The sequence below is a fragment of the Oncorhynchus masou genome, chromosome 7 (assembly GCF_036934945.1).
Source record: "Oncorhynchus masou masou isolate Uvic2021 chromosome 7, UVic_Omas_1.1, whole genome shotgun sequence".
Taxonomy (NCBI): domain Eukaryota; kingdom Metazoa; phylum Chordata; class Actinopteri; order Salmoniformes; family Salmonidae; genus Oncorhynchus; species Oncorhynchus masou.
The window spans coordinates 15,438,535-15,454,122 of NC_088218.1; the positions used below are offsets into that span (position 1 = coordinate 15,438,535).

Consider the following 15,588-nt stretch of genomic DNA (forward strand, 5'->3'; position numbering starts at 1 on the left):
ACTGTTCGCCATCTTCTCGCCTTTCTTAGACATTTGCATAGCCCGTTCTGCTTGATTGACTACCATAACCGGTCCAGGGGAACCTCTTTTGTCCGCTAATCACCCGAGGATGGCGGGGGTTGAGCTGGGTGACTGAGGCTCGGAGCTAGGGCTCAGGTGATGGACTCGGCAGATTCCCTTAGCGGAATGAACATTGAAATTTAGAGGGGGGACAAATCACAAATGCCGCCGCTTCCATGGAGTCCCATTTGGGGCGTTTTCAAATACTGCTAGAACCCCCCCTCCTAGACTCCTAGACTTGATCCGGACACTTCAGATTCTTAGAGTGGGAAGTATCTTACCTCAGATTTCAAACCGTTACTGACTCCATAATGGCTTGTATGCAATAGAGGCTAATGCAGCAGCGTGTTTCTACATGCGTTAAATGCATCACAACTTTTCTGAACTGTAGGTGTAATTCAAATGCAGAAGAGAGTGAGAGAGAGACAACAACGATAATAAACACGACATGTTAAAAGACAATTTCAGAAAGATTAGCCATGAAATCGTGGTAGGCCTATAATAGCTTGATCATTTAGAGAGAGGCCTCTTGTAAAATCAAATAGAAGGCAACCGTCAGTCATTCTTCCACCAGGGAGGTCTACGCGCTGAGAATCCTAATTATGCCCAGTCCCCCTGCCGCACTGTTCAATGGCTCTGAGGACAGACTGAGACCGGTCACGGTGATTACCGGTCCCCGGGGGATTTTGTGGCTTTCGTCGGTAATTGATAGTTAGAAATTGTTCTAATTGAATATAAAGTAATGATGGCATAGGTCTAGCGCTCTTTGCTTTCCGTCACAGGATGACTGCGTTGGAGATTTTTGTGGGGGAAAGTAAAGAGAAAGAAAGAGATTTAAATCATTTAAAGGTTATGAATGGTAATGTGCGTTCATTGACATTCACAATTTCCAAAAAAACTCTATTGGAATGAAACTAGAACCAAGTCATGAATTGTCAAGTTCTGTGTAAAATAATGATGTTGGAATTTGCAAATAGCTTCGTGAAATTGCATGACATGTATACACCTATTGTCAAAGTGATGAACTTTAGTACCTGCCTATCAGAAATATATCATTATCGGAATTACTATTTCATGAGTCAGTTCAGGTGAGTGAAGAGATGTAGCTTAACATCAAAATAAAAGCAAGAAAGATGACACATCTATAAAAAAAATCAATTTTAAACTGTAACTAACGTTTCTTTCCTGAATACTCAAAGTGATGCCATCTTTCTCCAGTTTAATTTCTTTCCGTGCATTGCATTTCAAGCTCTCGGCTGTGCTCGGACAGTGTGAGGGTTTTTGTGTGGTCGCGTGGATTGTTCCCAATGGTTGCCCCGCTATGTCAATGAGGGGTTCCTGCTCTCCCTTGCACCTGCGTCGCATCTCGCTGCCTTCAGGAATTCGCTGAGGCCTGTAATCTGCTTTGTGAAGCCAATGAGAGCACGGTTGACTGAGTGAAACTTTCCAACCGCAAGCACCACACACACACACACACACACACACACACACACACACACACACACACACACACACACACACACACACACACACACACACACACACACACACACACACACACACACACACACACACACACACACACACACACACACACACACACACACACACACACACACAAACACACACACACACGTACGTACACGCAAACAGGGCCCCGTTCAATGCATGGGGAGTCAGCATGGGGCAGCGCTCCAAGACCAGGCCCAGCCAAATTCCAGCAGAGCTGCTCACAATCACCTCTACCCAGGCTTCACAAGAGCGGAAGACCCGCTGCAGACGGCGGGCCAACTATAAAACCAAAATAAATCACTAACATTACATAGAGCCATCCAAAAATGTTCGCATTAAAATACTTCTGTTTAACTTTTGTCTGTCAGTGTTGCTTGAATAATGGTATCTGGCTATATCAGTCAGTCAAGCCGACGATGAAGAACATTTATATTGACCGAAGCTTTATGTTCGGGCTTTAGTGATATTATATATTGAAATCTAATAGATTGTCAACTGACAATATGCACACCCGAGTTGATGTCCAATATTCTTGCCCATACCAAGCGTCTTGTTGGGTCTCATGTGCTCTATTAGCACAGATTATTTTGGAATGCGCCCATTAAGTGAATAGCGCTCAAATCAGTGATATGTATTATCTAAACGGGTCTGTATCTAAACTACCTAAATGTTGTTATCAAATGTTTCCCAAGTCTTTATCAGTTTTCTTTCACATTTTGAGGATTCTATTTAGGGTGGAAAACATCGCGCGCGCACACGAACACACACATACACATACACACACACACACACACCGCACAAAACGTCAACTCTTGGAAGGGGCGGAGGATTAAGAGGCTGAAAAATTGTTAAACATGTCAACGTGTAATTGCACGATAAGGCCCTCGCGAGGAATTTATTGGCCCGGTTGCTATTTCTATTCCTCGCTAATCTGGTTTCAGCACATTCGGTTTTTGCAATCTGTCTCCATAATCTCTTGTGACAGAAAGGCAACCAATGGCAGCGATGAGGTTTTTAGGAGCGAAAAGAAAATATGCGGTGGCGTGATAAAGTGATGCTAATTATCCACATTTAGGACACCGAGTGCAAGAGATCGGGGGTTTACTGGATGGCAAATACTAACGCGCGTTGGAGGCTTCCTGGTGCTGAATGTATCCGTGTCTACAAGATAAGAATACCGCGTGGTGGGGAGATTTAATGGTCAGGGGCCTCCGCTGCCTCTCTCTCTCTCACACACACTTTTCACAAAGAATGGGGTAATTATTGTGGGTGAAGTTTTGCAGAACGTTTATTTTGGATTTGGAAACGGTCCATGGACTTGCTCCAGTCTTTGTGCGTCTCTACTTTAGACACACGATAAGACTCAAATCAAATGTAGTGGGGATTCCATTGTGTGTAGTAGGATAGGTTAGAACAACATTTAAATCGATACATGTCATTTCTATCTGATGATGCTTTTAGAAACGCATTTTTACCTCTTGCGTTAAAGATTGGATTCCAGAGAACAACTCTTAGACAAGAGGAGTACAAATATTGAGAATGAATAGTTTGATGACCTATGGTAGTTGAATAGAACAGTGGCCTATAGACTATTATTTTAATTTAGACTAGGGCTGGTTTATGTGTTTTTTGTGAGAGTAACAATCCAGTTTGTACACCATATATAGGAATCCAATCTAAAATATCACTGTATAAGAAGTGGAATGTAGGTGGATGTAGGATACACTAAAATAGTTTTATAGACACTTTTAGATTTTCCAACTTTCAGCCATAATTTTGAATGAACAGCTCGGTTTTGACCATAAGGCCAAATGTTACGGTTATATGCCTGGCGATTGACCTGTTATTAGCCTATAGAGCGCTGACGCGAATGGACTGAAGCGTGAAGGTCCCGAGATGACGATAGAAACGATAAAAGGCGATCTGAAATACTTTCTTTGATAACTTGCCCACATTTCTATATAATATTTTGTTTAGGACCTGTGCGACTTGCTTCATGGCTGGTGAAGCTTGGGGAAACCGGACTGACACCATGGTTCCGGACTTCCGGTGCGCAAATGTGAGAGTCTTTGCCTCTGACCCCGGGGTTAGTTCTTCTGATCGTCTAATCCTTGTCTACCTGACACAAAACACTCTCCACTACTCCGCTCAGTAACACTAATCCCCCATGACAACCAAACAGGCACTATGCGATGGTGTCTTGACTGCACACTGATTCAATCATCAACTTCAGTCATGTGTTTGCAAAATGAAATAAAATGAGTACGCACCGAGTAAATGAAGATATACACACCGATTATTGATCAGTTACTCCGCTCTAATCGATTGTTAACTTGTTATGTCTATCCCCTTAAAACGTCACACTTCATTGCCGAGGTAGGCCTATAGGCCAAGATATGTCAATGGCACACCAGGTCTCCAGACAGATTTCGCTGAAGCTGAAAGGATTTTTTTCCACGTGCGCCTTTACAGCGTCTCTGGTATATACCCTGAAGCAGTGAGCAAGGATCATTTGAGAATGTTAATTAAATTACCAATGAATAATTGTATATTCTTTGTATCTGCATCCATTCACATTTCATTGAATTTGGATTAGTTTGGTATCAAGCCTTGCGTCCAAGATCCCAGGCTCTAAAGAAAGCATCCTTGACAAAATAAGCATCTGTACTTCTCATTTGTAATCCTCCCACTTTTCAATGAATTTTCTTTATTGGACCGCGAACAAAAATCATGGGGGGAACGAGTATCAAAGGTCAATATGACGCAAGTTTGAAAATTCTCTACAAACAACATGTATAAAGAATGCCATTGCAGATTTGCACCATTAGTTAATGATATTGGGCCTATGTTTCTCCATCTTGGCGCACTGATTCTTCCAGGTTGTGTCTGTCATCTCCATCAAAATTGCAGCAAGTGCTGGAAAAGTTTGAATAACCACGCTTTCTGAAATTTCAATGTAAATGAATGAAATAAAATGAGAGCAGAGAATATTCCCTCATTTCGTTTATTCCCTCATGTGAATATTATAGTTTATGAGATTATTTTAGACCAATACACGTATTTTTGTACTTTCTTGAAAATGATAATTATGTCCATGAAAAATAAAATCTTTACGCACATTACGAGATGTGGAAATGACTGAAGTATAGTTAACTTATGAGTATAATGACAAACATGAAAAAGAGAATGTGAAAAAAATGGTTCATAGTTATATTGCAACGATCAACAAATAACCAGAACGCACATGTCAAATCATCACAATTGGTCCACCATTAAGTTTACATTATTAGGAAAATTATATGGGATATTAGAAGAGCAAAAACAGACAGTCAAATAACTTATTTTAAAAGGGGTGATTCTGTCATCAGTGGGCCTAACTAGTGTTGACCGATGGCGTGAGCGTCTTCCTGTTGGTCAAAAAAGATGTGACCGGACAGATAATCAAAAAAAGCCCGTTCAAAAAAATCAAATCAAAACATTAGCCGACCGAGACGAAGTTCCTCCCACGAGACATTAGTCAAGTCAACAGGTGTTGTGACTCGAGCCTGTCTTGTTCCCTTCCTCGCGACTACCACAACGTCGTCCTTTTCTTTAGGTACTAAAACGAAAGATATATGATATATTATTAAATTACATTCAAAGAGCATCTGATATATATTTTACAGCTATTTGATTAATCAGTCATATTAATAACAATAGCATAATGCTAGTAATGACATGCTAATAATTATGATATCCTACATTATATGTATATACATAAACAATGTATGAGCATTAAAACGCTAGTGGGCCTATCTTAATTCAGTAGTAAAAACCAGTTATCACATATTCGAGCATATTTATTCCAAACATGCTGAATACTGATATGATACATGATATTATCATTAAAGCTATTGCTGCTGCACTTCCAACTAAATTAATGTATAGGCCTATAACCCTGTCTGATGTCCTGTCTCGTGCTTAAACCGAGCATCAAACCGTCATGGTTGTGTGACAAGTAATTACGTCCACCATTACTAATTCATCCGTATTTACGCATATTTGCCATATGTAATGCACTCGATTTCAGTCACTATACGTTTTAACCCGATGTTGGTTTAGACAGACAACCAAGCATCCAGCATCTCGTAGATATTTTGTTATATAACTTGTAAATCTTCCATCAATTATATAAATATTAATTAGCCTTAACATTGTTAACTCAAACTGTGTCAAGTAGAAAACCTATACAATCCAAAGTAACGAAACTAACACGTTTTTCCATAACCAGTGAAACATCTGGGAAATTTATTTAACTCATACTTCAACGCAAAATTGTTTTCTTTCCTGGCAGAATTGCATTTAGCAAATTATTTACAGTTGCTTATCAATCTCATCTAGTATTTATTCACAATTTACATGTATTTTTTACAACAACAAAAACAAATGGTTCAGATACAGCAACCCACGTGTTTACAAACAAGAAAACGTGAAATGAATGGAAATCTTGTAAACTTTTAAAAACATTTTCCACATTCATTCTAATCACACGGTTATCTCATTTAAATGTCCCTATTAACGGTTATGTTTCCACAAAAAATGTAAATAGTTCACAACCTAAATCGCCTCAAATCTTGGCATCCCCATCAGTTAGAAAGCAAGTAAACCCAATGCGCAATTAGGCCTACTCGCGTTTCATAAACGTGGACAGACAATACCCCACTGAAAAAGTTCATTTTGTCTAATGTATTCTTATTGTTTTTTTTTTAATTAAGATATTCGCCTTCAATGTACAATAACCAATAGCCTGTACAAAGAGATAGCAACATTCTAAAAGAGGTAAATATTTGGTTATGTGATTTTGTTGCGCTATGCACAGTCATGTTTTTGTTTTCTCTCCCTCTCTCTTTCTAAATATGTGTCAATGGAACAGTTCCGTTTACCCCTGTCGTGGAGCTCTGGTAGTGCTGCGGCAGCGCGTGAAGTCTACTTTGAACGGACGGGTCACCTGCAGCTTCCCCCGTCGGTAAATACATGCTTATCATGTCCCTCAAGTCCCCGGGACACGGGGCGCGCGAGTGAGTAGAGACGGGAGGGCTCACACTCGGTTCCGATTTCACCAGAGAGCCCAGCGTGCCCATCGACCCGGACGAGGCGACACCAGAGCTCTGGTGCTGCGTGTAGGTGATCCCGCCGTAGCCGGACGGAGAGGCGCTCATGTAGCTTTGAGAGTTCGAGATGGGGCTGTACTGGAGGGCCGACATGTCATAGCGGTGCATGGGCTGGGGGTTGTGCGGGTGGTGGTGGTGTGAGTGGTGGTGGTGCCCGCTGCCCGGGTGCTGGCTGTAGGCGAGCTGAGCCTCCTGCATCATGGCCGCGGCAGCCGCAGCTGCAGCCACCTGCCCCGAGTACGCACCGTTCGCCCAGCCGTTCATGTGCGCGTAGCTGGCAGCAGACGCACCATTGTGACCCCCGGGACTGTCTAACCTCTGTCCGACCCCAGGGCTCATCCCTAGACCGACACCCCCACCCCCTGTCCCGGTAAGCAGCCCACCGGCCAAAGAGTATTTGTCCTTTTTTAACAGTGTCTTGGTCTTCCGTCTCGGTCTGTATTTATAATCCGGATGCTCCTTCATGTGCATAGCTCGTAGCCGCTTCGCCTCATCGATGAAGGGTCTCTTCTCCGCCTCGGACATCACCTTCCACTCGGCGCCGAGCCGCTTGCTGATCTCGGAGTTGTGCATTTTGGGGTTCTCCTGAGCCATCTTCCGCCGCTGGCCCCGGGACCAAACCATGAAGGCGTTCATCGGTCTCTTTACGCGGTCTTGGTTGACTTTGTTTCCATTGCCTGATCCTCCCGTGTGCCCCGAATTCGTGTTCGTTTGGGGCACTGGGGAGTGTAGGTCAGTCTCCATCATCATACTATACATTCACCTGGCGTTAACTTTTTCAACCAATACACGGAAACATTCAGTCACGGCACCTCCACACTGCTGGCACACACCGTCACTTGCGCAAATCAACCCTCCCGGAAAAAATAAATAAAAAAATGGAACGAAGAAATACAATCCAAAATTAAAGGTACTTCGATAAACTTTTCGTTCCTTCTCTGTATTAGTCGTTTTCTCCACTTGTTTTTTTCCACATCCAGCTCGATGAAAAGCGTCTCTTTGAGCTACTTTCTGTGCCTATAGTCGTAAAGTTACCGAGCTTACCCTCATGATGCGCGTTGACAGCGACTAAATGAGGTGGTGGTGGCCAATGGCGCTTTAGGAAAGGCGTGATTTGCATGCAGTCTCGCGGTCAGGTGACATAGGAGGGCTCGAGCTACTCACCCGCAAGTAGTGGGTTACCTCCAACTCCCATAAGGGAACGTAAATAACAATAACCTACTTTGACAAGTTTGGTTATTTTACAAAGATAATGTCCGTGATGATAATGCATAGGGAAAGGAAAATTCCCCCAAAAAGATGCGCGCAGTCTACAGTGTGACCCCCCCTTTCCAAAACAAAGCATATGTCGTGAATAGCATTGATTGGTTATACAAAAATGAATGTAGGCTAGGTCTACATATGCATTTCATAGCCAGGTGATTACATAATTATAATTGGTAGCCTGTCTATCTATATTCATGACATGGAAATAATATTGAACTCGTTCTATTGAAAGATGTTGTTTTAAAGCAATTCTAATCATTTTGGAATCAGCACAATATTGAAATGAAATAGGATAATTCCCATAGCTCATAAAAACTCAGGACAAGAAAAAGGCACAATAAAACACGTGAAGATACAAAAATAAACACAACCCCTTCTTTGAGAAATCAACACAACATCTAAATGTGGTTTCATTTGGATTTCTCTGTGATAATTTGCTTGGGGTATCTGCAAATAAGAGAAAAGATAGGCCTTGTCCCATTATCAGCAGCCTGTTTGGAGCCACAGGTGTTTTCCTGTTGTGCCGGTTGCTAAGAAACAGGTGACTGACGCCCAGAGCACGTGCCAGCCAAACCCTTTTGTCTAAAAGCGGTGGAGAGGGGGATTGCTACAATTGACATTGTGCTAGAACCACATGGGAGTTACCCATGATGAGAGAAAGCAATATAGTATTTCTCCTCGATGTACTATTCTGTGGGAGACATTTCTCCCCCTGCAATCTCTGGGCGTTTATAGGCCAAGCAGGGTAAATACAGATCAATTACAACATACAATTCTGAGTGACCTGCCTCAAGGTTTTACCTAATAAATTGCTTCAATAAACAAAACAAGACTTAAAACTACGCCGTCACTTTACATTTCAGAGGTATTTTTATTATGCTCATTTTTTTTTAAATCGTTTTTATTTATTTTTACAATACAAAGCATGTACATACAAAATACACACAAACCTCAACGACATCACACCTGCTCATACCCACCTGTTCTCAACCAAATTTTCTGTGCCTGCACTACTCTTTGCCACATGTCCTCAAATTGCACCATTTTGTTCCTCTCCGTCGCCCACGCTCTTTCAATATTTAGATAATGAAGCATATGATTATTTTCCCATTGTCTTAAAGATGGAGGATTGGTTATTTACAGTTTTTAAGTATACTTTTTATTTTTAAGATAATTAACGAGAAGAGTGTTGTCCAACCCATCCGGTATCTCACTGCATCCTCATATGACATGTCTTGAAATATGACAGGCGGATTAAAAGTAAATGTACATTGTAATTGTGGATTATGTCGATTCAAATTCAGCTAATTTCATTAAGGCTATATCATTTGTTTTTGTGTTTCCATAGCCCCATAGCAAAGTCTGTCTACAGTCTATTCAAGGGTTGGCAGTCCACCAAACCAATTCCACATCAATCAATTAATTAATGACAGAAATAAACTCAACCAGTTATCTAATATTTTACACAAAAAAATATGCTTGTGAATTGTATAACCTATTCAACGTAAAACATTAATGCACAATTAATTATCTAAAATAGTTTTTTCGAACCAGGCCTTGAGTGGCTATTCAGAAATTATTCACAAATTCACAAGGGCGAATGATTGCAAAACAAGTATAGAGTCCTATTGGCCAATACCTTGCTCTGTCAATACGTTTTAATTAACATTGCCAAACAGAGAAGGTCACAATTGACACCGAGTATGAAAGAATATCTTCAGGAGAAAGGCTCGGATCTATAGTGGCAGAGCTTGATCGCCGTCTACTGGAGACTCAATTCGGCGGGTGCGCACATTCCATGAACGCGCGTCGTGGTGCTGAAAGACAGCGCTCGCAGAACTGAAACACACAGTAGGCTACCGCACTGCACTCACTCTCAGGGGGCTCTCTCACACGCAGGCTACTTATAGGCCTGCAACAAACACACACCAAAAAGCAGGCTATTTAGTGAGTAATGAATGTTTTATTTTTTATTCACTGATACAGACCTATATGAAAAATAACGAAATACTAACTCAAATCGAAATACACATTTTTATATTAAAGCCCTTGAAACACAGTGCCAGAGTCTTTAAATAATGAAGCTGATACGTCCAAAACATTATTCGTAATTTGACAAATTCTGTAACGCGGTTGATAGTGGCAGTATCTGCATATTTACATTCTAGATGTAGCTCAGGTTTACATAGGAAATTCATGATTTATCAAAGTGACAATTTTTCAGGTGCGATTCGCTGACTATTTTCTTATCCATCCCGGTGTCAACCTGACATTCAGCATTGTACGCTTGGGTAAATTACATGTTATCTAAGGAGATGTAAAATATACGTTGCAATGAATAGGCAGGCCTCCTTGCAACTGCCACGGCTAAGGCAATTTGACACGGTCAATTCCAAGTCTACCAATGACAAAAATAGGTCGAATCAGGAATTAAATTTGAATTCACCTGACTGAATTGAAAACGGATTTGACCCAACCCTGCAACCATACATGATGCTTGCTGTCAGTACACACTATCATAGACACAGTTAAAATAATATTTACACGAATCATTTACCTTATAGTAATTTAGCAGACGCTCGTACCCAGAGCAATTAGGGTTAAGTACCTTGCTCAAGGGCACGTTTAGAGATTGTTTACCTATTCGCTCTGGGATTTGAACCAGGGACCTTGCGCTGGTCCAACGCTTAACCGCTAGGCTGCCTGCCACCTTAAATGTGCTTCCCATTTAATGTGCTTTCCTGCTATTGTTACTGTAAACATTGAACAATCGATCAAAAAACTAAAATAAAGCATACAAAATACAGATGCATTTTATACCCAATGATTATTATGATTATTGTGTTATTAATGGATATTATTATTGCGCTATTGTTATCATATTACTATGGCCTACCAACACTTTTGAATAATGATTCAATTAATGATTTCTGTGCTTTTTATCGATTCAAATGCAAATGCAAAGGTCATGCTAATTAATGTTTGTGTTCCTGTCCGGGCTGAAAACACATCAGTTTGGTAAATCAGTTTCAAAGTATTTTCCAAGTATTTCTCCAAAATCAAAGTCTGTTTAAAAAAATGAAATGTCTTTGGCATCAACATTTGGAATTAGACTGAGTAGGAATAATCCTCATCATATTGCTGAATACTTTACTTCTTCTGTCAGTATTTAACCATTGACAAGAGCTTGTTCCAAAACCTTCATCCGATGCTGCTAAAGTGCCGTCTCTCCGTTTCATCCCGTCCCTAAAGTGCACGTGGAGTGTCTCTTGAACTCGCGAGAATGCGCGGCTTTAAACGGTCAACATCTGTCAGGTGCTTCTGTCGCCTCTCAGCGAGTTTTGGGAAGATAATTGGCACGTGGGGGCGGGCGTGGATAACAGGGGCGCATGCTACTATGTTGCGAGTTTTAGCCTACATCTGTCTGTTGCTCTATTCCGTCCTCCAACACAGCGCGCATCATGAACACCCACAGTATAGGATAGAGCTAGAACATTTGCTATTCTTAGAACTTTAAATGTATTTAAAATAAATGTATTTCCATATTTTAAAAATGATCACGTTTCTATTTATTCGAGTTTTCTATGGATTTTAAACCGGTATTATGACGAACTTTATTGTTGGAATTTATCCTGTCTGGGCACTTATAGTATGTTATTACAGTTATACATTATACACCCATTATGACTATAATGCTCCAAGCAGCAAGGTACACATTCACGCGAAACATCCCCCCACCCCCACCCCCACACACACACACTAATGTTGCCATTATTTGTGGAGGTTTGTCTGTCATACTTCATTACTCATTATACATAATAGATTGGAGGAAATAAAGGTATCGTTTCAATGGGATCCAAGTCATGTGAATTCTAGCTCTATAGTCTCACTCTAAAGAATTTTTGAAAATATCCCCATATTTAAAAAAACATTTTTTTTTTACAAGAAAATAAAGAAATCTAATTCAACTATTCATCAGTGGCCTTGATGGGCATGTCCAACACAAATTCACTCACACCCCATACTGACAGGACACGAGAAGCAAATAAAATAATTGAAATATCTAATGGACAATTAAAAATAGTTGTTTCTCTCGAAATTGAATTTCCGTAGGTATTCAAATATATCTGACCGCTTTTCGTGTCTTCCTTCTTGGTTCCTTCCCTGCCGAAGGATGAATGGAAACAGATCACTGGTGTGAAGACAGCTGGGAGTTGGGGAGCTCGGCGAGGGAGCCGGACTACAAACTGTATACACCATCCTTTTCACCGTAAGAAACCAGCCGATTCATCCTATTCAGCTCTACTGTTAGGCTATACACCTGTTTCGTCCCTGTTGGGAATTTGTACGATTTTTTTATCATAACATAACCTCAGACAATATGGGTTACAGTCATCCTGTATTTTGTGACAGGAGATTATCCATAATCCGTAATGTTCAGGTTTGCAACTGCAAAAAATACAAACAGATATTTCAGTAACCGTATATTAATGTAATTGTTACATGCTCTGAGAATATCAAGAGACAAATGTCTTGGAGCCTCTAGTCTTAACATTCTTGAGCTCCAATAACTGTTTTCTTGGTACCGTCTTCACTGGGTTTATGAATCAACAATTCCATCTTCTCCTCCATAGGGTTTCCTCTTTGTTGATAAGTGTTTGCTAACTCTTTGTTGATAAGTGTTTATTTCTTGTTGCTGACACTTACAACCCCTGGCAGGTGATGGCAGTTAGGTTTAACAATCTGCAATCTGTTTTTAAATATGTCCCGTTGTGAAAATGACAGTCATATGCTATTTCCTTGGGGGCTAAAAGCCTCACATGTTTCTATCACATTCTGAACTGTAGCAGACTGAATGTGTATCCCATTATTCATAGACATTTATAGAGTCCTATTTCATTCACCTAATTTAGCCTTATTTGGTCCACACAGGCACATGGCATTTGTCCATTTCACACAGGATACAGGAGATATAGAAATATAACCAATAGACGTTTATCTCAAGCATTCAAGGCACTTCAGTGAGCACACAGTCCACTCACTGAAGTACCTTTTACCCATCATGCCTCATGTTGAAGGGATAGTTTCACTTCAGACTACACACAATGAGAGGTTGTGCTTGACACAATTTGAAATTCGAATGAATCATCACTTTATAATATGGCCAATTCCTTTTAGACAACTTATAGGATGGACTGCTCCAACGGAGTTGGTGACAATGGCATTCTCTGGTTTCGAAGCCTTTTCTCATGCCTACGGGCCTATTTACAGGTACCAGTATGAGTCTTTAGTTTGAGTACATCTTTGAGTACCGTCAATGTCGTGCTGAAGAGCATTGATCATAATACTCATATTTCCATGTAATCTTTATTTAGCCAGGTTAGACTCCCTGAGAGAAAATACATTTTCATCAGAGAGCTGGTCCATGTAGGCTAAAGCACACAGTTCTGCTTTTATGTCTGTCGCTCCACTTTCCCGTCTCGATCAAGGCCTGCGTTGTCGCTGTTCAGAGTACTCAGTGTAATGGTCCCCCATGAAGCGCCTATCTACTGCTTTGTTGCTAAGAGGCAGGGCATTTGGGGTCAGGCCTGGAGGCATCTAGAAAAGAGGGAGACAAACGCGTAAAAGCAGGAGTGGCCTGTTCCGTCCCCAACCATATTCAGACACATCAACCCTCACGAGCCCCCTCTAAAAGCCATTGAACAAATGGTGTTCAAGGGCACCGTAAATCAAACAGGGGAGCAGCCCCTGCTATTAGGGTCAAAGAAAAAAAGACACAGTTGAACCTATTGCTAAAGGTTCCTCTCCATGGTATTATCAATAGGTGTCAATATATGTAGTACGGAACAAATAGAAAATACACAGCTCTAGCAACACCACGTTTCACTGTTAACCCAACATGGTGAAGTTACTGCAAGTGAAGAACACCTAGAAATCCACTCGATTCTGAGACCTGTTGTAGACTTGGATTCATGAAATGTTTTCAAGTCTACAACAGGACACTTAAAAAAATGTGAAGGGCCATTCTATTAAGTGTATTTCTATGTTCCGAGAGTGATGCCTATTGAGCCCTAACATGGAGCAGCAGCCACCCCCACCCCCAGCTCTCATTGGAGGATCAAAGCACCCTGGATAGATAAGCACACGGGGATGTTCACAGCTCTCTTCTGCCTCTCTGGCTTCACCCCCTCTGTTAGCTGTGGAATCTCTAAGCCCACAGCCTTTCTCTCCCCTGTCTCTCCCCTGTGTTGTAGCATCAGCTGAAGCTCCTAGAAACAACATGTTAGCGCCCGGCAGGGGCTAATGGCATCAAAGGCCATTTTCGCAGAGCAGTTTGTGTAAGCTTGCTGTCGCAGCAGATGTCAGCTCCTGCTGGATTTAAGAGCATTGACAGGGCTGAGAGTGAGAACATGTAGGCCCGTAGCCAGAAGACATGTTGTTGTCATGGACACGGCTCTCTAATCTTAACATGTGTTGTATAGGTTTAATTCAATTCTTGGCAACACTGAATATGAAGTTTCCTTCTTATTGTGCTCGGTTACTGTATAGAGCTACACTACACATATACAGTGCATTCGGAAAGTATTCAGACCTCTTAACTTTTTCAACATTTTGTTACGTTACGGCCTTATTCTAAAATGTATTAAATTGTTTTTTCCCCTCATCAATCTACACACAATAACCCATCTTCTTTGCAAAGGTATAACACGTTAAAAAAGTAAATGTTGTATTTACATAACTATTCAGACCCTTTACTCATTACTTTGTTGAAGCACCTTTGGCAGCGATTACAGCCTCAATTTTTCTTGGGTATGACCTACAAGCTTGGCACAACTGTATTTGGGGAGTTTCTCCCATTCTTCTCTGCAGATCCTCTCAAGCTCTGTCAGGTTGGATGGGGAGTGTTGCTGCACAGCTGTTTTCAAGTCTCTCCAAAGATGTTTGATCGGCTTCAAGTCCAGGCTCTGGCTGGGACACTCAAGGTCATTCAGAGACTTGTCCCGAAGCCACTCCTGTGTTGCCTTGGCTGTGTGCTTAGGGTCGCAGTCCTGTTGGAAGGTGAACCTTCACCCCAGTCTGAGCAGGTTTTCATCAACGATATCTCTGCACTTTGCTCCGTTCTTCTTTCCCTTGATCCTGATTAGTCTCCCAGTCCCTGCCGCTGAAAAAACATCCACAGCATGATGCTGCCACCACCGTGCTTCACCATAGGCATGGTGCCAGGTTTCCTCCACATCATGATGCTGCCACCACCGTGCTTCACCATAGGCATGGTGCCAGGTTTCCTCCAGACATGATGCTTCCACCACCATGCTTCACCATAGGGATGGTGCCAGGTTTCCTCCACATCATGATGCTGCCACCACCGTGCTTCACCATAGGCATGGTGCCAGGTTTCCTCCAGACATGATGCTTCCACCATCATGCTTCACCATAGGGATGGTGCCAGGTTTCCTCCAGACATGATGCTTCCACCACCATGCTTCACCATAGGGATGGTGCCAGGTTTCCTCCAGACATGATGCTTCCACCACCATGCTTCACCATAGGCATGGTGCCAGGTTTCCTCCAGACATGATGCTTCCACCACCATGCTTCA

General features: G+C 41.7%; 1 protein-coding gene and 1 long non-coding RNA gene across 2 annotated transcripts in view; both read right to left on the reverse strand.

Annotated features, from left to right (window-relative positions):
* Positions 1 to 15,588, reverse strand: part of LOC135543023 (uncharacterized) — a 35,910-nt gene that overhangs the window by 9,694 nt on the left and 10,628 nt on the right. The gene's annotated exons all lie outside the window — the stretch shown is intronic.
* Positions 4,569 to 7,756, reverse strand: LOC135543368 (transcription factor Sox-1a-like). Its single transcript, XM_064970573.1, has 2 exons — positions 6,495 to 7,756; positions 4,569 to 5,170 (listed from the first exon to the last, which is right to left on the reverse strand). The coding sequence occupies exons 1-2, from the start codon at positions 7,479 to 7,481 to the stop codon at positions 5,141 to 5,143; spliced, it is 1,017 nt and encodes a 338-aa protein (XP_064826645.1). The 5' UTR covers positions 7,482 to 7,756; the 3' UTR covers positions 4,569 to 5,140.